The sequence below is a fragment of the Neodiprion fabricii genome, chromosome 6 (genome assembly GCF_021155785.1).
Source record: "Neodiprion fabricii isolate iyNeoFabr1 chromosome 6, iyNeoFabr1.1, whole genome shotgun sequence".
Lineage (NCBI taxonomy): Eukaryota > Metazoa > Arthropoda > Insecta > Hymenoptera > Diprionidae > Neodiprion > Neodiprion fabricii.
The window spans coordinates 13,187,430-13,211,006 of NC_060244.1; the positions used below are offsets into that span (position 1 = coordinate 13,187,430).

A 23,577-nucleotide genomic window follows, 5' to 3' on the forward strand; every position below is an offset into this window, starting at 1 on the left:
GGTAGCCCGTGCATTGAACTTCTCCTGAGTAAGATAAAAAATGCAATTCTTTCCACAAAATTTGCTCTCGATTATTTTCTTTCGCCACCTCATGATTATCAGTGTAGCACGTTTCATTGCCAACTCCCGCTGCCCACTGCTACATTCGGTTTCATCATCCTAGCATCCAGCTATTCGATAAGGAGTTTTATGACCAGCCACGCAAATAGCTACCAACCAAAATAGAACAGTAACGGTAAAACAGTAAACATTTAAAAAAAATAGAGGTGACTAATATACTCATTTAGTTATTTTCGAATTTCTGGAAACAAGCACCCTCATTGAAACTCTAACACTTTGCCCTTGTCTTCACTTATCTGAATGACATGGCCAGCAAGTTTACATGAAGCTGAAGTTAGCGGCCACTTCTTTTGAAGAGAATAATACGGTACAGTTAAATATGTTTACGGTACTAGAAAAGTGTTAAATTTTCTTGAGATTTGCCTGGAAACCCCCTTGCGTAGGGGATTGGCGAATGGCGTGCACTACTTTCCACGCGGTAGTGGAATGACTGCGAGTTAGTGCATAGATATAATCTGCATGGCGTAGCGTCAACAGTTTTGAATCTAGTTGCAAATCGTCCTGTGAGTCAATGGCGTTGCAAGGCAACTGTCTTGAAGTAAGATAAAAACTGACGATGAGAATTATAGTGGAAATACACCAGCTTCCAGAGAGGGTTTAGTAATCAACATTAGTGCACTTGGTGGACTAACTTGGGCTACTAGCTTCAGCTTCATCAAGTTTACAAAGGTGCAAATTAAAAAAGGCTTTGCTTCTTTGGTTTATTGAGATCTGATTTATATTTAATGAAATATTTGTGCTTTCTCGATCCGAATATTTTGTACAAATAAGATAACAATTTTTGTTGCCACATTGCTGTGAATGCAAGGTATATTTGTGAACCATGGACTATGTCCGATCCACTAACTGCCTCTTATTTCCTTGATACGTAAATAAAAAGGATAAGGATTGCGAACTCAGGGTGTCTAGTGCTCAGGGAGTCTAGTGCTCAGGGAACATCTTTAAACAAGAAATTGATAGGCAATTTCATGTTCATGGAGGTTTCAGGAAATTCCCAGAAATTCGAGTTATTTCTGGAATTTCGGATTTTTTTCTCTATCTAATATGATTTTTTACCCTGGTTTTGTCAACACCATATAATGCAAACATTTAATTTTGATAGTATTTTATTTAGCCACTGTGGCAAATCTGCTCTTCTTAACTGATGGCATTATTGAATACAGTGCTATATTTGTGCGCCATGTGAGTTCGATTTACTCATCTACATTACACAATCTAGTCATTTAAGTAGTAGAAGTGGTGTTTTTATTCAGAAAAAACCCTTATAAATCAGTGAAAAATTTGGAATTTTCAGAGAATTTTATATTTCTCAGTCACTGGACACCCTGTACACTGGACCAGAGTCCTTAGTTCACAAGTATAACCTTAATAAATTGACCGATAGTAATGCCTGAATGTCACAAAGAACCCTTATCTTTTATTTACAGATTATATGTGTGTGTATATTGTATATACTCATTGAGATGCCTAAGGTATTGAAAGATTCTCGGTATGTGACGAGAAGGCAACGAAGACGTCAAATTAAAGAAGAGTATCGGAAACTCTGTAATACCAATGACAATTCATCGATTCCTCGCCATATCCCAGCAACAGTTTGTACTTGTACAGATACAAAGTCTAATACAACTGAGTTCAACAATGGTGGCATTACTGCAGACGTACAGCTTGATCCAATAGATTCCAACAATATTGCCTTAAGTGAACCTATTCACGAAAACCTCAATGATAATGTCAACTTTAGTGACAGTAGTGGTGGTAGCTTGCCTCAAAAATGCAAGCCGGACCCTAACATTGATAAATCAGACTTACGGAATGATCTTCGAAACTGGGTTGTTAATTGTTGCATCAATCATAGCAATGTTAATGCTTTATTGAAAATTTTAGTTAAACATGGACACGACGTACCTCTAGATGCAAGAACTTTACTTCAAACTCCTCGAAAGCTGGAAATTATTGATATGAGTCCTGGGCATTATTATCATTTTGGTCTAGCGCAAGGTTTAGTAAGAAGTGTTGCCAAGTATTATTCAACTGAAAATTGTCCGAAAGAATTACAAATCAACATTAATGTCGATGGACTTCCCTTGACAAAAAGTTCAGGCAGCCAATTTTGGCCTATACTAGCATCTATCGAAACAGATTTTTACACCGAACCCTTCATCGTCGGTCTATATCATGGTAATGAGAAGCCTCATGATAGTAATGAATTTATGAAGTACTTCACCGAAGAGTGTGATAGGATCATTGATGCAGGTTTGAGTATAGGTAATAAAACAGTTCCCATTAAAATTAATGCATTTGTTTCCGATACACCTGCGAAATGTTTCATTACTGGAACCAAAGGGCATAACGCTTATTTTGGCTGTGGGAAATGTGTGCAGGAAGGAGAATTCATTGATAATCGAGTGACATACCCTGAGACAACAGCAAGATTACGAACTAACGAATCATTTAGACTGAAAACCAATGAAGAGCATCACAAAAAAACATCTATCCTTGAAAACTTATTTATCGACATGATATTAGATTTTCCAATAGATTATATGCACTTGGTCTGTTTAGATGTAATGAAAAAACTGTTACAGTTTTGGATCAAAGGAAACAAAGATGTTAGAATGACAAATTTTCACCGTAAACGAGCGTCAGATCTATTACTATCATTAAATAAATCCATATCAAAAGAATTTTCGAGAAAGGCAAGACCTTTGGAGGAAGTAGATCGGTTCAAGGCTACTGAACTACGACAGTTGTTATTATATACTGGACCAATAGTATTTCTCGATAATTTGCCGAGTGACAAATACAATCATTTCCTATGCTTGAGCGTTGCGATTCGAATTTTAGCGAGCCCTGAATACCACATAAAATTGAACGATTATGCCAGACAACTGCTACAGTATTTTGTTGAATCTTTTCCATTACTCTATGGTCACCAGCATGTGTCATACAACGTGCATAATTTGATACACCTTTGTAATGATGTAAAGTTGAAAGGGCCTCTAGATAAATTTAGTGCGTTTAAATTTGAAAATTATATGCAAAAAATTAAAAAGTTATTAATAACATCCAGCAAGCCTTTAGCACAACTTATAAAACGTCATCAAGAAGAATGTAAAATCAACGTCCAATCTGAAAAATTTGAATATCCAATCATAAAATATGCAAACATTGAAGAGACCAGTAATGGCAAAAAAAACATTCAATCTATTCGGTATCGTGATTTTTTTATAAGTACAAAAATTCCTGACAATTGCTGTTGCTTAAAAGATGGTGCAATTATCGAAGTATCGAGAATTCATCTCGAAAATAAAATAATATATCTAACAGGTCAGAAATTTTTAAACCCGAAATCATTCTTCAAAATACCATGTGAATCTTCAAAAATTGGAATACAACTTGTTGATAGACAGCATCAACTTGTGAAAGTTTGCATTTCCAACATTAAATTGAAATGTCTAAAATTCAAATTAACCGATAGTGAAAATGTGGTCACTCCATTGTTGCATCATTCATAACACGTAAAGTAATTATAAATATCATAGTAAAAACACAACGTCATTCTTAAATTCACGATTTATCTATTTTAAATTTCCCGCTTAGTCCCGCGTGTCACAAATGTTCGCGCTCTCGCTTTTTCTACAGATTTCCGGGCTGGCTGGTGGCCATATTGTTTTATTACGCATTTCGGTCGTAGCTCCCACGTGTCCAAGTATTGAAGTTTCGCATTAAATAATTTAATTACTTGAAATACATAGATCGATTGATCTCGATTAGTGTTATTGCGTCCAGTGCAGTCAGTGCAGTTAGTGTTGTACGCAGTCATTACGTCATTCTCACGATATATTCGGACTTCAATAATCAACCGACTGATCAGAATTGGTTCTGCCGGTTACATCTACACAATCTATAGGTAATTTTATTTGAATATTTTCCTATATAAATCGAATATCTTTTTTCATCGATGCGTCTATTTACACGGTTCCGTGATCCTATTTAAGTCACGTAAACGGGCACGTAACCTAAGTAGAGTTACGCTAAATCTAACCTAAAAATTCACAAGTTATGCTTTGCGGGTGACAGACACCGGCATCGTGGCTTCTATCGCGCGCGCGTGTATTTTCGACATCAAAGATTTCGAACTCATTTTAACCTCTTCTGCATGATATTTTACTCAGATGTAAAACTTACACGTGAATTGCGCGACTGATTGTGAGTGTCCCTCAACCATGTGGATAGCCGCCTCGTTTTGGGATGCTCGAAATTTACGTATACAAATTTTTGCAATTCTGTACATAACCGTCCAACATGCGATAGCCAGACACAAGCCGCAAAATATACGTAGTTGGTGATCGCTTTATCGCTGTTAATTATGATTAGACGAACACGCTATGATAATTCATCAACTGTCCTCTTTTTCCATTCAAGAAACATGCCGTTGCCCTACGCTGTTGTATCTTTTTCAAATGATGATTCTGACGATGAACAAGTGACATCTGAGGTCCCGAGTTGTTGGTTAACTCCCAACAATACAAAATGCTGGTGGCCTAAGACAAAAAACATAAGTGCATTCATGGTTAAAAAAGTATTGCCCGATACTGAAGATCCTAAGTGGGAATTGTACGACGTCATATTCGAAAACTATTTTGGTAAAGTTTCTATTTATTTATTGTCTTGAGCAATGATCAAGATAGGCAAAAATCTGTCGATTAATTATATCACAGTCGATGTTTTAAATTATATCATCGTAAACTTGCTCGATTTAACAGTATTGTTGCGAATACAAGTCAAGGTTTTTTCATGGTGGATGTGCTCGAAAAACTTCTACTTTACTTATATGCTGGTTTTCTTTAGAAGGTATATACAGAAAATAGTTGCTTAAATGAAGCCTTGTATTCACAAAAATACAGATGATTATCAGGTCATGCGTAGTTGGGTAATAGTTAGAAAAATTTCCTGAATACCATACCAATAAACATTAATATTAATTTTAATGTATTATGTGTTTAGTATTTGCATTATTAGTACATATTTCCGATACCGTAGTTGTTTTACTACCTGAAGTTCTGAATCTTCATTTGAACGAAAATTTAAAGAATTTACCATGTTATTTTGTCAGCCAAAATTCGGGAAAAATTGAAACCTGATTTCAACAGTAGAGTTTAATTTTTTGACACTTCAAGTTTCAATTTATGGAAAATTTTAGTAAAAACCAGCCTAGTATATAAACCTGTTGCAATTTTCGTTTTAATAAAGGTTTGGAATTTCAGGCATGTAGCTTTTATTCCATGAGAGTATTAATATTGTATATTATTAGTCCAATGAATCTGAAGATATTGCCTTCAGGTCACACATTTGATTGGGTGAAGAGCTACAGCTTGTTAATTATAAACAGCAGGTGTCTATAAGACCTGGAAATCTGGAAAAGCTGGAAATGTCAGGGAATTTGTACTGTCTGGAAAACTCAGGGAATCTTGTCTCATTTCACTAAGTCGGGAATTTTTTTCGAGTCTTCCAACCTTTTAAATCTCAAATTCAACGCCTCAAACATCAAAATTTGTTATCACGCTTCCCAATGCATGTCTTCACAGTCATGGGAAATTGATAATATTATTATAAAAGTACAGCACTATTTTCAGATAGGTCTCTAACTGAAGTACCACTGTCATGATCTACTAATACTTTCGATTGCCTGTGACTAAACAAATGTTACATGCAAAACAATGGTCAGGGAAAAAAATTAATTTGGTACTGAAACACCTAGAAAAGTCAGGCAATTTCTGATTTCAGATTTGATGGCAACCCTGATTAACAGCAGAGATAGTGGTATTTACATGATCAGATAAAGTAAACAAACATATAATTATTTGGACATTTACCAATAGCTTGAGAGTCCCAATAACCATATGTTTTTTATCAACTGGATTGGTCAAAAACGTCAAGTTACTAGGACTGTCCAGCATTAGGTTCATGTCTAATGATTGGTTCATTTACCTTATTTGCCGTGATTTTCAGACTCGTTTCTTTAAAGAGAATTAATGACCAATATATTTTCAATTTTCGTTTTGTTCTCAATTTATGAATATATTTTTTGTTTACATGCAGAGAGTTTGGAAAAAGCCAGAAAAAAAGCTGAGAGTATTTCATCAAGTGATGAACAAAATATACCAGATAGAAAACGGATTCAAAGAAAAAAGAAATCTATGTCACAAAAAAAAATTATTGGAAATTCAGACAGCGAACAAGAAATGTCATGCAGAAACATGCTTAAAAAAATTCCTGATCTACCACATAATTACGTCACTAACAACAGCATGCAGTTCGATATTGAAAATATTCCTGTTATTTATGAAGAGACCGATGAACCAAAAGGTATATAAATCCAAAGTCATGCAGACAAATATTCATCTTCGTACATACAATGAACACATGATCAGGACTAGTGTAATTTGTCCCATTCTACATTTGTTTTTCTAATCCATTTCAGGTTATCCATTAACACAAACTAACATGACTTTTGACTGTCAGGCACCCACATCAAAGAAATCAGGTACACATTTTTGTATACAACAATTATTCAACACGACTGTGGTTTATGAATGACGTGACAAACACGTAGAAAATGATCAAAATTTGGAGTGTTCTAAATAAAATCGCCACTTGTAATTTATAATGATCATTATATTGGTAGAAATTATTCTCATGTGCTTTTGAGCCTTTGATGATGTTCATGGGTACTCTACATTGAAATAGGCGAACCCATAATTTTGTCATTGAAAGATTTTGTTGCGTAAATCAGTTTTGAAGCTAAAAAGTTATATGAAAATTTATGTGCTGTTATATTAAAAGTCACAAACTGAAAGTCACGAGTTTTTTGTATTTTGATAATTATATACGTAGTTTATTATAACATCTTGTATTAATTTGCTCACAATGTTCAAAAAATTAATTCATAAGAAAAAAAGAATCTACATTTTTTTTTCTCATCATCTTTTCTGTGTCCTTCAATCTTTGTATAACAAAAATTTGAATAATTTATTGAAATTTGAAACTTTCCGGAATTGATTATTGCCCGCGAGAATATATGTTTATATGAGATATGTTTTCCAATAAAAATTTCCTGAATCAGAAGATACATAGCTAAAGTATCCAGCATCTTGGAAGCTCGAGAGCCCATGACTTTGATGCCTGAAATAGATTAGTCTCCTGGTATTTATATTTCGAAAATTACTAGTAAATGAGTATTCCAGAAATGGCTTTCTTAAATGAGCTAAGACCTGGTACACTATTGCATTTGAAAAGTGAACATACTGTTTAAACAGCAATTAATTAAAATCAAGATTGTACAAGTTTCTGGTAATAGTATAGCCCCCCCAGTGCACTTCCAATTTTTGGCATTATCATCTATCATATTACTGCAGTTTTACTATAATTAATGTAACTTGATGAGTAATCAAAATACTTCTGAGATACGTGTAGTGATTAAGTTGACTGATGACTTTCATTCTAGACTCCATTTCAATTAGAACACTGAATTGCAGTCCAGTAAAGACGTTTTGTGCGTTTACAATGACATCATCAACCGATAAGCCTCACGAAACATTAACACAAAATGGTAATTTCTTTCATTCTACTTACAATTATAGTGTTCGTTATCGATTTTGTAGAAGCAATAAGTTACGTATCAAGCTCAGTTGTGAGCAAATAATCGTGCATACACAATGCACTTTATACGTTTCTCACACTTGCGTATTCTCATGTTCATATATACTCTTTATTGTCAGATTCACTTAAAACCACACGCAACGTCCCAAAAGTGTTATCGCAGCAAGTACTTACCAAAGCTCCAATTGAAACAGGTGATGTCAACTACATAATATCATGGCATGATATTTCTTGGTCTAAAACACCTTTAAAAAAATCCCTGTAGTCTGTATTAGTTTGTCAATTCGAAAAAGTTTTTGGGGGTTCGAGGCATTTTGCGTTTATATAGTTAGATTGTACCTGTTGGGTACTTTTCAGGTCCTTTTCCTTCTCTTTACTTGGAACACGCCTAGAAGCCGTAGGCCTTGAATCACACAAAAACTTTTTCTTGCCCTTTTACGAAAATACTGCCTTTGTAGCATGTATTTCATAAAACTGCATAAAAATATCGATATTTTTATCTACAGAGCAGAGATTACTTGTAGCACCAAGTTCATCACTACCAGTATATGATGCAATAACTACCTCTTTGCCATTGTACACATCTAACAGATCAGATGCGTATACACAAGGTACCTACATTTGTGACCATCTCATTGTCAGTATAGCACCGAGACTGTAACTACAAAAGAAGAATTAATGTAGTTGTAAACTGTATGTGTATACGACTGTCAGTGCCACCAAACTTGTGATTCAGAACTAGTTTTGGAAAATTGGCATATCTGTTAACAATAACATGAGGTTGATTTCCCTGTAGTTAAATCTCGGTGCCATCATTCTGACATTTCTAAATTTGTTCTAATATTTCATTATGGTATTTTATAGATAGGTCCGAGTCTTTGGTACGAATTATTGAAGGTTTGTATTATCCTCTACGTAATGAATTAGTGGTCAGATATGACAGTCTTATTGAGTAGCAGAATAATCAATCGTATTTTCCTACAGATAATTTTAATAAATTATTCAAAAAAGTTGCTGAAATAGCAGTAGAGGTAAAATCTTTGACAGCAAGTTTGAATAAATTACAAACAAGATTTCATGATGACACCGACACCCCTGCAAGTGCTGAACTGCTCATGATCACAGATTCGTTACCATTTCCTACAATTGATAAACTGAAGGACTTTGAATACCAATTGGAAATAAATGCTACCCTAAAATCTAGTGTGGTGAGTACTTGAATAGTGTTACTCTTGTTAGCTCGAAAATTTGATATTGTAATGACAGTAGAACCCTTGAGTTTATGGTAGCTCAAATCGAGAACGATTCTTTAGGAAGGTCTTAGATTAGAAGACTCAATGTTTGAGAGAAACAATGTCAAGAAGCTAACCGTTTCTATTATGTATTAAATTTGTACAAACGTTATCAATGTGGTAGCAGTTATAAATCCCACTGGATTTAAGAACTCGCAGCCCATTACCCGAGAAACACAGAATAATATCAACTCATAAAGTGAAAGTCAGTACACAGCTTCAGCTGAACGAAAACGTTGTGAAGCCACAGACCGGACGTGAAATATCTGTCTGAAGTTTTGATGGATCGAACTTGATCCGCAATTCAAATTTTCGTTGACTTAAAATACCAAAAACAAACAGCTAATTCAGATTAATTGTTAATCCCAAGTCCACGGTTTCATTCCTGCAAACAATTGTCTAAATTAAGTTCTTTGCTTTTCGACATTTTGCATTAGCGAGAATTTGAGAATAATAAGTTTGATCGACCAAAATTTCGGAAACATGGTGAAATCATTTTTGCCTCCTAATTAGGTAATTGAAACAGCTCTTATTTGATTAAATCAATTGGCTTCTTGAAATTTTCTTACTGTATATTTTGATTTTCAATTTTCAGAAGAAAGCAACTATTATGACAGAGTACGGCCATTTTGGATCATGCTATGTATAAAATTACGTGTTATATGTATTCGTTGCACTTTTTGCTATTGATTTTCTCCCTACATTGAAGCGTAAAACAATTTGAGAAATTTCATGATAATTTCTTACGTCTGTTTAGAGGTTTTTTTTCTCAGAATATATGCGAAAATGAAATCCCAAAATTATATAAGTATGAAGAATGTACGAACTAATTTATTCTTCAATTTTCTTGAATTTTATGTCATAGAATTGATTTGTTGACCATTTTGAATAACCGTAGGGATCATATTTCAAACGAATTGGAGGTAGCGGAGCAAAAGATACTACATTGCGTATTCTTCGAAGAGTTTTCTCAAATGCAGTGGCTCAGAATTGTTCCTGGTTGGGCCTACGTGATAATTTTTCAGTCCAAAATTTGGCTATAATAAAGATCACCAAAGGTATTAATTATCAACAATCAAGTAATAATCAATTCATATGATAAGAATCTTAAGATTGAACCTCAGGCAATTTTTTTTGCCACTCATGTACACACATACAATTGAATTTTACGGACAGCATTCTTAGTTATTAGAACTTACATCAAAGTGAAGTACTCATAATCTTGTTGTAATGTTGCTGTGCATGAAGTAGCACTGGATAGCTAGTGAGTGCCGAAAATTATCACAGAGATGAAACGATATTACAAGTGTGTCAATAGCGGCCAATTGCACATTGCACTAGTTTTCAGATTTTTATGTCTCTATAAACAAATTTTTCTTTACATTCAGCAAGGTTAGAGATTGTGTTACGTTATTTCATTTCAATGCGATCTGGGAAGTAATTTCTGCACAAAAAATTCGGTAGAGAATTTAGTTCGCTAAATTACGTATATTGGGATAGTGGCAAGGGGCGAGAAAAAAATCGCATGATGTTGAGTCTTAATTATGTATGTAAGTACAATATATGCTAGCAATAGTTATTGCTATTGCAATTAATCTTTGCGATACCACTAAAGTCTTCTTCACTTTGTAATGCCATTGCAGAAAAATTTCACCGCGAAGTGGATTTATCCAATGTAATTCATCTGATTCAGACTCGGAATGTTCCTTTCCCTTATAAAAATTAGATCTATTTTTATTTCCTAGATGCAGTAATGGTGAATTATAACATGACGGACAAAGAATTTGAAGAAACTTGCAGTGAGTGGTTCCGTCAAGGAAAACAAAGATTTATCAGAGAAGAGAAGGCGAAGGCCAAAGCACGAGCATAGAGGAAGCACGAGCAATCGCACAAGTTCATACTGTAAATTAACCACAGTTCAACGAATTGGAGTTAATCTTATATTTAATTTCAATTTATTCTTGTTTTACAACTTACATCTGTACTGGCTCAAGTTAATTCATGATACTCACCTACAAACTGCAATTCATATAGATTTTTAAGTTCATTTGATAGCTTTCATACCTTCATATATCTTAATCTTAAATAGTTTGAAGCTAATTTCATACCTCGAATGTTTACGGTGCAGTAGTTTCACATCAAAACCACAATTGTATCATGTTTACCATGTACTTTGTGGTTTTGTAGTAAAACTCCATACTAACAGTATAAATATTGTCCCACTTTCCGGTGATGTGAGCAACATATTCGACATGGAGTTGGATAGAAAAATTATAAACAAACTACACGGAAAAATGATATAACGGTAGTTACCTTGCGAAGCCACTATATATAGCCTATACGTTCATTTTGAATTTACGTATTTTTGAAAGGATTCCAATTCTTGTTTTATCGCGAAATATAATACCATATAATACAGCCACAAGTTACATTACAGGCACATCAGTGTTGACTTGATTCCACATAGGTTATCTATGTACCTAAGTCATTTTTTGTTTAGTTCCGTATACGTTTCATAACGTAAAAGTCAGATACTGGTTGTAGTATTACTCTTTTTAAATGTTCATTATCATATGATATGTAAAGTACAAAATACCCTGGTGGGAATTTCTACGAATTTCTAGGGAAATTGGAACAGTTTTCATTGAAAATTATTGTTTTTTTGTAGTTTATCAACAAATTGTAGATCCCGTGGTTCATTTGAGAAATTGTAGATTTTTGTAGTGATTCAGAAAACCTCGTTTTTGTCAATCAAATTGGAAAGAACTATAATTTTTTTTATAAAAACCTAAACTTTAATTTTCCTTGAAATTCGGACTGATTAAATTTTCAGTTACGTTCTTATGGCAATTTTTTTATTTACTTTTTCCTATGGGCCGTTCGAGTCCTCAGCGCTTATTATAGATTGTGATTGATATCTACTATAGTACCTAAATATTGTTACTTATGTGATACTACGGGTGAAATTGTGAGATTCTTATGATCTCCAAGAACCATGTTAAGTAGTGTGTACTTATTTCTCGCTGTAACACGTTGAATTTTGATATTCTATTACCTGTATTATATTAAGCAAAATACGTATAACGGTATTGTATACCCGTTTCCCTATTGTCACTTGTATGACACTACATCTTGATTTTCTAGATTCTAGTACCTTTGTTATTTTGTTATATTACTCATTTCTAGCTGGTTACTTTTATGACACATGGTATTTCGATATTCTGGGTGGTAATAAATAATCTTTTCCATATATATCCTCGTATTTATGTGCTTTTTTTAAGCAGCGTGCACGTGCGCATAAAATGAATCGCCGGATGTTACACGAAGTAACAGATACGTATTAAGTACGTTTATTCAATGGCTCTGATTTGGATGTATTACGCAGCAGTTATGAATCTGAACTGTCACTACTATATACAACTGCGCTGGATGCAAAAAATAAGAACATAAATGATACATAACGGACTTGCAAGGGCATGAATCTCATCCATATCTGTGATATCTTTGATACGTATCTCTGTTCTGTACCTGTTACGTAGCTGCCATAATGGTTTGTGGCGGACATAATAGAGTACATGTACGGTACATGTAGAGCACATGTGATGTAGCTGTGATTTCGGAAGGAACAAGATTCAAGTATTTGTTACGTTACTGGTATATGAATGTGCTGCCTGGGTTGTTTATTCGAAAAATTGGTTTTAATATAGTTATAGTGGAAATCGTAGAAAAAGATTTTTGACTGATCTAGAATTGATGCGCCGACGTAAATAGGTTTGGCGACGTTAACTTTGACACGATTCATTTCAATGATAACCATATCAGTGCCAAATATGGTGCAGCTGCGAAAGTTTGCTCGGGCAATAAGCGTTCCCGCACCACCTCTTCCCTCCCATTTTGTAACCAATTCAACATCTTTATGATTTCGCACATTCTCCGTAGTCTTGCCGAACACAGCGTTATTCGTGAGTGTGTGAAAGTTTTTCTCAATTTATTCCTAGACCGCTTACGCATGCCTGTGTTGAGAGTGATGTAAGGCTCGAGCCATGTAGATTGTGCAAACTTCAAAATTCTGTGCACTTTCGTTACTTTCAATCTTAAACTCAAACACTGTTTCAAATTTCTATAGTGCCATATATACTTTGTTTTGGGGTAAAGGGTGGTCGCGAGTTTGTCATTTTTCTACCTGAAGGAGTGAAATGTTCGGGACAAAGGGGTAAGTCTTTGTGATCCTCGTGGAGTTCCACAGGGTAGTCCAAAAATACCTCCAGAAAGTAGCCGATCGGCGAATCGTCCGGATGGTTCGTTATATCGATGTGCTGATACTATCACTCGAACGAACCGATTGGTAAATGCACGCTCATAGCTGCACCGTACAGGTTATTCACGTCATAATACATGAGATACGATTCCGCTTTGTTTGGATCAAAATCTGTTCCCATGAATCTATCATTGGCCCGAGCGTGTCGATTAGAACATTGTGCTACGCCGCCTCGAATGGCTCGTTCAATAAATAACATCATTTCAGGGTTGTCTGAAAGTTGCAAATTTACATTAGTATGCTTGAGCATCGCGTCAAAAGCAAGTCCCGGTGCAGTGTAGTAGTGCAACGGATCTAAATCGTATGTTTTGAAGCAGCTAGCGCGGAAATTTTCGAAAATATCGGCAAGCAAAAGAACATCGGTCTTTAAATATAAATCTGAATAGCCTCCCAGTGACTCTAAATGGAATTCCTCCCAAACAGTTTTCGCGTGCTCATAATCGGTGTCTGAAATATTTGCATCGCAGAGGTGCGAGTAGAAATGCTTCTTTGCAGGTAATCGCGGTTCATCGAGTTTCCCCCAACAATCGACGTATTCATAGGGAAAAACGCCTTTGCGGGTCATCATACTGAACTGAGTCGGGTTATTATAAAATTTTCGTGTTATGCGTTTATCGGTATCGGTCAAATATGTGGAAAGTTTATCGATGCTGCTAGCCATAAATCGGAACGAATCGATGAATCTCAAGTGCATCATTGTTCCATCGACGCGTTTCTTGAAGGATTTATATTTTTCCTTATTTATGGGTAGCAGTGTAATTTTACCGGGAAAAGTTGACGCGAGGGATTATATTAAAAAGTGAGCATCGTAACCGGACAAATTGTGAAAAACTATTGGAATTGTGTGCGACTCTCTGAAATTCAAATCACAACGATTATGAGCAGGACCACGATATTTACCCGTGAAGTGACAGTGATCGTAACACTTTTTCTCCTCAGGCGTAAACGGTTTTTCACAAATATAACAATTCTTTGCGCGCATGTGACGATCGCGTTGCACTTGGGTAAGAGACTTCATCGGAATTATGTTTTTGATGCGTGACTCTACTTGAATTGATAAATCTTTAAGCTGTTTCATAAACCAATCTATGCAATCGACACCGCGTTTACCGTGGAACTCCGATAAAGTCTCATCGTACGCGCAATGCACATAGTACGCTACACCGTGCGGGATATGCTTTTGAATTTCACAAGTCTTACGAGTTTCAAATTCATCCACAGGTTCAGGGATTAATATACATTCGAGATCGGCGTATACGACGAATGGAACGGTGCCTTTGTTTTGAAAATTGGAAAATACTAAATCTTTACACTTGGGAAATTCCATGCGTACTTTATTTAGCATAATACAATCTTGTCGATGATTGTCGTAGGCGTATTCCACGCTAAAGTGGCACAAACATCTGTCACATAAAAACAGCTGGCCATTATGATCAGACAATTGTTTGCTCACCAATCGGGAAAGATCTTTAATCCAAGCAAAATGGAATCTCGGTGCAAACTCACCAGTCATATCGTCTTCCGGATTACTCTCAACCATTAGAAGATGGATCGTGTCAATGTTTACGCTATGCAAATTTTTACTCAAATAAATTGGCACGATGACGCTTTTATTTGATTTTGCATGATGCGAAAAAGTTTGAGATTCTATACCATATACATTGATGCGCAAATTATTCAATCTCTCAACCTTTTTCACATCATGTAGAGTAGCAGGGAAATTGATACCTGTACAGTCCAACTCGGAAATATATCGACGATAGTTGGGAGTCCTATCGGTGTGGGTGTTGACCGGGTGGAGGGCTGCTGTGACGGACCAGAGAAGGCACCTTTCGTCCTCGTTCCTCACGTTAATCACAGCCCTTTTATGTCGAATGTCTTGGGGCAGGTCGACGAATGTTGAAGCCCCCGCGGCGAGAGGCTGGTAGCGATTGATATTTACAGTGAGGTTAATCATCTCAATCATACTCCAGCCGGAATCGCGTTGCTCGAAAACTTCCACCTTTGACTGCAGATCACCCCGTGCACGTATAAACCAACCATTTATATCGCTTGATGGGAGGAGAATCGCCACGTTGGAGGTGTTGAAACTCTTACCTTCAGTGGAGATCTCTTCGTGCTTGGCATTTTCGAATTTGCACGATAATATGAGGTTAACCTTCACATTTCCCTCCTCGCGCAGTATCAGCACCAACTTCTCGGTGACGACGCGCTGCACATCGTCCAGAAAGGCGTCCAAATTTTCATGACGGAGATTTGTGACAACCCACGTTCTGATTCGGCTAGCAAAAGCGCTATCCACGTCGTCCCATTGTACACCCGCAGGAGTAACGATATTTCCACCCGTCACCACTGTGCGCTGCTGCAACTGCTTGATCTTCGTCACCCAAGATTGCAGGAGTGCGATCGTATGTTGGATTTGTATTTTCGCACCAACGGTTGTTCCTTGTTGCATGGAAATATCGCGCAGAACTTGGATATTCGCAATTCCAATACCAGCCCAATGATTGATGACGGCGTCATTCTCTTCTCCGGGTGGTTGCTCTCTCAGCAAGTTGTACGTCCTCTCCATCTGCTCCGCAAGTCCCATATACGCTTCGACTGCCATGACTTTGACGTTGATATAAGCCGAACTTTGTATAACTTTTTTGATTTGCACGCATCGTGTAAGACTGGCGAGTCTGCATCGGATGCGTTGAGCTTATATGTATATAGGCCGATAGATCGCAAGAATTTGGGAACTGTGCGCACTGCGTTCTGCGCATATCGGAGGGTGAAATTACGTCAGAGATGTGGTGCGCACTGCGTTCGGCGCATCTCGGAGGGAAAAATGACGTCAGAGACGACTTGGCCCGCTCTTTATCCGACCCGCCATCCCTGAATTTTTGGGTTTTATTGCTCTCCCGGCTCTGCAGAGATGATGAAATTCATGTAAAAAATGACGCCAAAGACGGCTGGGGTCCGCAGTCCCCGCCCCCACCATCCCTAAATTTTTGCGGTTTATCTGCCAGTTTGAAGTCACCCAGTTCCGCAGCTGCATCTTGCCTAAAAGCGTGTTGGAACAGGTTTTAACCCCCTCCCCCTCCCCCTCTCCACGAACCCGCCGCCGCCTAATGTAGTTTTTGAGTTTTATGAGTCGTTAAGCAGCGTGGGTCATGTGGTGGGAAAAATCGGTCAACGAAAAGCGGGCGGCGAACAGTGTGTGATGTGAGAAAAATCTTATCCTGCCCGCTCTTCACCGGATGGTAGGTGTACACACAGTTTTGGGTTTTACGACTCTTTATAGCGAACAAGTCCGAGCCTGCACATCCCCCGCTATTCTCTATGATATGTATGTTCGGTTTTAAATGAGCTACTATAACAAAGAAGCTGAGCCTTTGCTAACGAGGCGTGAATTTATAACCCGAGCTCCTCTTATCGTCATCGATTGCTCCAAGCAGAACGCAACATTGAAAACTGGACCTGTGGACATTCGATTGGAATTTGACTGTAGCATCACGTTCCCGCCACACACTTCTGCCTTCTGCGTGATCTTGCATGATCGCATTGTTGAATATAATCCGGTCAGTGGTACTGTTAAAAAATTGGTATAAGTTAATTTTGGAATAATAATATGTTAAATTAACATGGATATTGAGAATAATATGTATAATTTTACTCGTTAAAATTTAGAATAAGATAATTCAGAATACAATAAGAAAACTCAATATAATTGATGTTAATTAAAAAAATTGTTAAAAGCATTCAAAACGTTGTTTTAAACTTTTCTTCAGGGGTCATTTCCTGGAATTTTTTCAATAGATCTAGCGGGTTTCACCCTATCCGATTTATGCGCGGCTTTCCTGCGCCAAACAAATCTCGACAGGAATTATTTTGTGTGTGTGTGTGTGTGTGTGCGCGTGTGTCAAATCCCATGAAAACAGCCATCTTGCGGCAAACCGAGAAAATGATCAGCGGGGGGGGGGGGCAGCACCGTGGATTGGCGGGGGGGGCCGTGATTGGGGGGGAGGGGGGTCCCGCCGCGGATTGGGGGGGGGGGGAGGGGGGAAAGGGTGGGAGCTGGGGGGGGAGCGCCGCCGTCTTTGATTTAGAACCGGCATATATACACTACACCCTTTGAAGCGTTTCCATGATAATCACAGCACCAGCCCGCCTCTTCCATACGTTCAGTTTTTTCAGTGATGGTGGTGAAATGTGTAAATCTTCCATGTTTATTACTCGTTTCGTCCCACCAAGGATCTCTGTCAGTCACCATTTCTTCTCCTCACATTTGACATATACATAGCATGCATATTTAAAAGCCTTTTTCACAATATTCTGCACCTCAGCATAAGGTTCGATTCCCGCATTCAAAGGTATTCCATGAAAATTGTGCGTTAGCCAAGCGTTAGTAGCTTTGTGTTGAGCTGGTAGATCCGCCCAAGCGTACGGCGGTTCGAAGAGAATGCGGCTCAAACCCAATGAGTTTATGTTTCTGATGCAAAGTTCCTTGGGTATAAATTTATCGTTGGGGCCAACGAAACTTTGAATGTCCATGATCATCTCCATATTGCAAATTGGAACAGTGCTGTTTGTTACGCTCAAATTGCTCATCTGTCACACAAAAATTCAAATTTTGTTGTATTCGCCTCCTTGATATTTCATTCGTAGAATGCCCTCGATTATTGTCTTTTGCATGGCGTTGAATTGCACCACATCATTTTCCATGAGGCTTACAATTCGTGGGGGTAAAAATATTTCAAATTGTTCATTGAGCGCGAGAAGAATACTCGTGCCGTACTGAGTATTTACGCGTCTCACCCCCGTCACGCTGTACTTCTCCCCAACCTCCAGATCTGACATTCTCGTGGGGGGTAGCGTTTCCAGGCGACAGACGAGGTTGATTTTATTCCGATCCATTACGTTCGATGTACATTTTATAAATTTGACACAATGGGAAAACTTTGAGAACAATATAACGTGTTGAATAAGCTCGCGATTTATATACCAACTAACCACACTCTCCCCCCTAATAAATTCTTGAAAGCGAAAGTTTACGAATCATCATCAACATTCCCGGCCTATCTAATTGCGGCATCACCATCCGGTCAATTAACACAAAAGAGTGTATTCGAAGTATGTGAAAAATATTATTTTTGCTCTGGGGAGTAAAACTATTAGCGTGAAAGTTTACGATTCGCCATCAACATTCCCGACCTATATAATTGTGGCGAACATCCCCAGCTTTACTTAAAATTAGGTGTAACTGTAATTCGAAATATATATATATATATATATTGTGACGTGGTATTTCGTACCCCGTCACTTTATTTAATTATCGCATTCCCCTAGGTACAAATATCGCTAAAAATAACGAAAGCACGTCTGAGGCCAATACTCCAAAAATGAACGACTAATTATCTTTAAGTTGATTTCCCTTTACTAAGCTAATTGTATGCTATTTTCTAATTCTGTAATGCTCTTCGAGAACCATCCGAGAGACCTTCACGTCAAGATACCAGGACACTACCTGACAGGGGTCACGTACCAGCTCAACATCAACACCACCGACTACAGACGAACGAATACCGCTGAAACCACTCCCGATGGATGCCTATCTAGTTGTCGAAAAGGGTCGTGCGTGATGCACAACAGCACCTCCAACTATTTGAGACTTATCGGCCAGGAGCCGAACCACGAACGAATGTTTCTACCGCTCGGATGCATCGTCAGGCGGCGTACAGGGCTGTGCGTCAAAAACACAATGAAGCCTCCCGTCGACGATACTTATCAGCCTGGAGCTGAACCGACCCTAATATCTACTAAGTCGTTGACTATACAATAGAAGACGGTTTTCTCTTAACGAACCGTCTTATCGAAGGACTGCGGCGTGGAATAGGCTAATGATATGCTGACCACGTGGATCTGGTGGATCTAGTATGGGGATCCGGGTTGAGGGCCATCACCACCAGATCGTTCCGGCATGAGGGCTTCCATGAGCGAGGGCCGGGATGCAGCGCCGACGAAATAGCTACAACGGGGAGTACCAGTAAAACAAGGAGTGAGTTACAGTCTGTCGCAAGTCCAGGAGACCGGTGACGTAACATTGCCGCACACCTCAATATCGCAATACCTGAGCAGTACGACCCCACCCCCTTCTCACCAACGATACCGCATAGCTGCAGGAAAACATCTCTAACCACCTTCCGACGTCCTGATACCTCGATACCCGTCGTCGAGGGAAAAGAACATCAAACGGCGAGGGATTATCGCCGCCTATCCTTGGACCAGGCCACGAGACCAGCTGGTCCAATTAAGATACCGCAAATTTTGGGAAGAATCACGTGACACCAGCTCGATGAAAATCAGGATCATCGCTCATCTCATTACTCTACGTTCAGTTACTGACATTGACAGTCGTGCTATTGTTATACCTAATACCATTACCGCTATCGCTGTGACTAGTTCTCGTTATCTTATCGCATTCTCTATACCAGTTCTATCTTCTTTCACGTAAGTGAGGTTCCTTTTCTATTTTGTGAAGCCACGAGATTACTTGCAATATATCGTACCTTTACCTTTATCTCTTTCTCTCTTTACCTTGCAGTTGGTCTGCTTGAGCCAATTGGGCTCGTATCTTTTCTCTTTACCTTGCAGTTGGTCTGCTTGAGCCACCTGGGCTCGTACCTTATTCTCTCTTATCTCTTATCTTGTCCCTTTCTCTGTCTTATTGCAAGTAACTTCGCGACTGGTTAATTATTACTTACGCATTGTAGTGACTATCGATTTATCTTATTATCTTTCTCTTTTAGAATATTTGAATGTCTAATATCGCTGTCTAGCAGCGCGCTCCGTTAAAGGATCAATTTTTATCTTAGCTACTGAGCATTACTATTTTGTTATATTTCCTCTGATTAGTTTCTATCTGTCTCTTTATCTATTATCGTTGATTATCGCATCTTAGTGAGAGTACCGCGGAAGCGATCTTATATCGCTGCGCGGTCCCGTTCGTCGTTCATTTGACATTGGAGTATTGTGCCATATCGCATAACATCTTTTTAACTGTTTTCTCCGCTAATATCGCTGATCGTAGTTGTCCGTAGTCTATTGGGTTTGCCGTACGTTGCATATTAATTACCTTGAATATTGTTTGCCTTATCTTGAATTACCTTTTATCGTACCGATTATTATCTTTCTTTCTCTCGCACTTACCGCAAACCAGAGACTACGTATTATCTTTTATTCTCTATACTTTATGATAATTTTCTATTTGACCTATCGCTTGAATTTACCTTGTAGTTCATAATTCCTTGTCTGCCTATTTCTGATCATTCTGGTAATGTGATAACTATTTCAATTGTTGTATTTCGCATGTGTTATAATCGCTTCTCACATTTTATGATTTATTTGCTTACCGCTTAATTTAAGTACAGTGTATCTCTTCTGTTCTACCTATCTATCTTAAAACCGTGTTAATCATTACCTTTAGTATCGCGAGCTTGCTCATATTTCCCGCTTATTCGGAAAACGTTCCGTTAATTGTTAACTCTCTCGCTTAACCTTTCTCTGGCTGTAACTATTGTTAATTATCGCATATATCGTACTTGTATCGCAAACTCTTCCGCTACTTGCTTGTCAGTAAACTTATCGCTTCTTGTTTAATATATTTGATATTATTCCTGCTTCACCTGTTTCTTATTTTATCTATTGGATTCGACTCCGCCCCTCTACCATTATCTTGTCTCTCTGAGCGAACTGTGCAAAACCGTCGTAGAACCTGACCTTACCTTTATCTATTACCTTTACCTTTACCTTTGTCTTTTTCTCTAATTATCTATTTTTGACGCATGTGCGTCTGGCGCCCAACAATTGTATCTTTCTCCCTTAGTATCTCTCCCTATCTAATTATTTAGGTTAGCGACTGCGCCGTAGGGTAACCAATTATCGTTATATCGTTCTTACCCTCAAGTATATAAAAATATCTGGTTACAATATATATATGTATACATATAACTGCAATAAATTCTACTAATATTTTTCAAATGTAAAATTTTCGCTCTGGGGGTAAACTATTAGCGTGAAAGTTTACGGATCGTCATCGGCATTCCCTGTCTATCTAATTGCGATGTCACCATCCGGTCGATTATCGTAAAAGAATGTATTCGAAGTACGTAGAAAATATTATTTTTCGCCTGGGGCAAACTATTGGCGCGAAAGTTTACGGGTAACGGCGAAAAATCAAAATGGCTATTCATCCGACCAAGAAATAAATCACATTATCAAACTGTTTGACGATAAAAATCAAAATGGCTGCTCATCCGGCTAAGCAAAAATCGAAATGGCTGCTCATCCGGCTAAGTGAAAATCAAAATGGCTGCCATCAAAATGGCCACTCGTCCGACTAAGCAAAAATCAAAATGGCCGTCATCAAAAAATCAAAAATGGCCGCCATCAAAAAATCAAAAATGGCCACCAACAAAAAATCAAAATGGCCGTCATCAAAAACCAAAAATGGCCGCCATCAAAATGGCCGCCGTCGAAATGACCGCCATTTTCGAAATGGCCGCCGTGGGCACGTCAGCCGGTCACGTCACATGGTTACGTTACCTGGTTACGTAATGGCTTGGTCTAGAACTGTCATATCTATACTACTCTTGTTGGTTTCAGGCGAGAGGTTTTGCTCTTTGGGAGTTTCGGTGGCACTTCCCGTCATATTTCCATTCTCCCCGTCCTTCTGTTCATCTGTTGAGAAAAAAAGAGGGGGGCGGTAGAGATAACCTATCGGTTATTCATTGTCTCATTGACGCTGACAGGGCGATATATCCTCTAGTTGAAGATTACGCAATTTTTTACCGTCATTTTCTCGGAAATTCGTGTGGAATTAATTGAGATGTGCAACCTAATCTCTGAAGTTCGTGTGGAACTTGTCGAGGTTTGTTCGGTCTTACTGAGAGAATTTCCTCCATGCCGATGTTCGAAAGAAAAAGAGATAGCAAGCAACGGGGGAGGGGGTGATGAACCTGTATAATTCTTACCTGGGAGGGAATCTTGGTCGTTTTTTTTCTTTTGGCGGCGTGGGTTCACGCGCTGCCATGCTCCGCGTCAACTCGACAACAAGGCTAGTGAGGTTATCCAATTGCGTTTGCATATTTTGAAACCTCGTATCCTGACTCCTCCTCCTTTCATTAGATCTCGACCTCGACCACTCTCTTTTCTTTTCTTTCGGCATATTTGCGTCCTCGGAATTGTTGTTAATTTGTTTATAATTTGAATTCTTCGTACTCTTACTCGTTGTTCGTGTCGCACAACAAAACGATATGAGGATAGAGGGCGCCACCCGACAGCACCAGAGGTGTAGTCAGGGGTGCCCTCACACACACACAAAAAAAAAAACTCTGAAAACTGTGAAATTTGCCGCAACTGATGTTACTACGAGTAAAATCATCGAGAACGAGACGCTTCATATAATTGCGATCGAACTTCACCCGCCTTCGGCGGGGTCGTTTGATGGATTAATTATATAATATTTACGTGTATAGTTTTGAGGAATTACAATTTTTTTGAATTCTCATATTTCTATAATTTATTATTATATTAATTTTTTATACTAATTCTTATATTGATTTTTATATTTCATTCTTATATACATTCTTATATTTTATCCTTATATGAATTCTTACATCAATTTTTATATTTTATTCTTATACAAATTCTCATATCAATTCATATATCAATTCTTATAGTTTATTCTTATATCAATTGTTATATTAAATGCTATGTTTGATTCTCATCTTCACTCTGCAGGAATACAGTGCATTCTTTTGGATGATAAAGATCGTAGAAACATTTGAAACATAGAAATTCTGAGCACTATGAGCATCATGCAAAGGCAGGTTTGCCACAGTCACACTTTTTGGTGTGAATTTCATCCGGCAAAGAAACTTCGCTGATATTGTTGAAGATTTCACTCGTAGGCAATAATTTTGAGGCAAGCTACGTATAACGGATCATTTTTGCGAAAACTGGCGCCTGCAATTGATTATGAATCAATGCGTTTATTTTTATTGCGTCGCGTCTATCTGTGATAGCCCTTTGCTGTGCAATGAGCGTAGAGCAGTTCTGCAGTTTTCGGATGAAATTTTTTATTTGTCGGTAAAAGTATACGTCACAGGGTTGATATAGCGGCGTACACTTCGGAGGAATTAC

The 23,577-nt window shown here is 37.9% G+C and overlaps 2 protein-coding genes across 11 annotated transcripts in view; both read left to right on the plus strand.

Annotated features, from left to right (window-relative positions):
- The window catches only part of LOC124185018 (dipeptidase 1-like), a 1,685,273-nt gene that overhangs the window by 1,153,283 nt on the left and 508,413 nt on the right, over window positions 1–23,577 (plus strand). The gene's annotated exons all lie outside the window — the stretch shown is intronic.
- On the plus strand, window positions 1,754–11,000 carry LOC124185019. 7 transcript variants are annotated; one of them, XM_046575308.1, is made up of 12 exons: window positions 1,754–4,030; window positions 4,546–4,766; window positions 5,908–5,943; window positions 6,223–6,489; window positions 6,605–6,667; window positions 7,628–7,732; window positions 7,902–7,976; window positions 8,289–8,393; window positions 8,647–8,679; window positions 8,767–8,990; window positions 9,973–10,132; window positions 10,820–11,000. In XM_046575308.1, the coding sequence occupies exons 2-12, from the start codon at window positions 4,550–4,552 to the stop codon at window positions 10,942–10,944; spliced, it is 1,410 nt and encodes a 469-aa protein (XP_046431264.1). In that variant the 5' UTR covers window positions 1,754–4,030; window positions 4,546–4,549; the 3' UTR covers window positions 10,945–11,000. The 7 variants fall into 7 exon arrangements, with proteins under 7 accessions (XP_046431264.1, XP_046431267.1, XP_046431266.1 ...); XM_046575311.1 differs by having other exon boundaries at window positions 10,801–10,985; XM_046575310.1 differs by lacking the exon at window positions 6,605–6,667.

Excerpts from the sequence above, each read along its gene's own strand:
- LOC124185019 (XM_046575308.1), top strand. The coding sequence starts at position 4,550 with ATGCCGTTGCCCTACGCTGTTGTATCTTTTTCAAATGATGATTCTGAC. Across the intron at positions 7,977-8,288 it reads CAAAGCTCCAATTGAAACAG|AGCAGAGATTACTTGTAGCA; the intron begins GTGATGTCAACT and ends TTTTATCTACAG. Across the intron at positions 8,394-8,646 it reads ATCAGATGCGTATACACAAG|ATAGGTCCGAGTCTTTGGTA; the intron begins GTACCTACATTT and ends GGTATTTTATAG.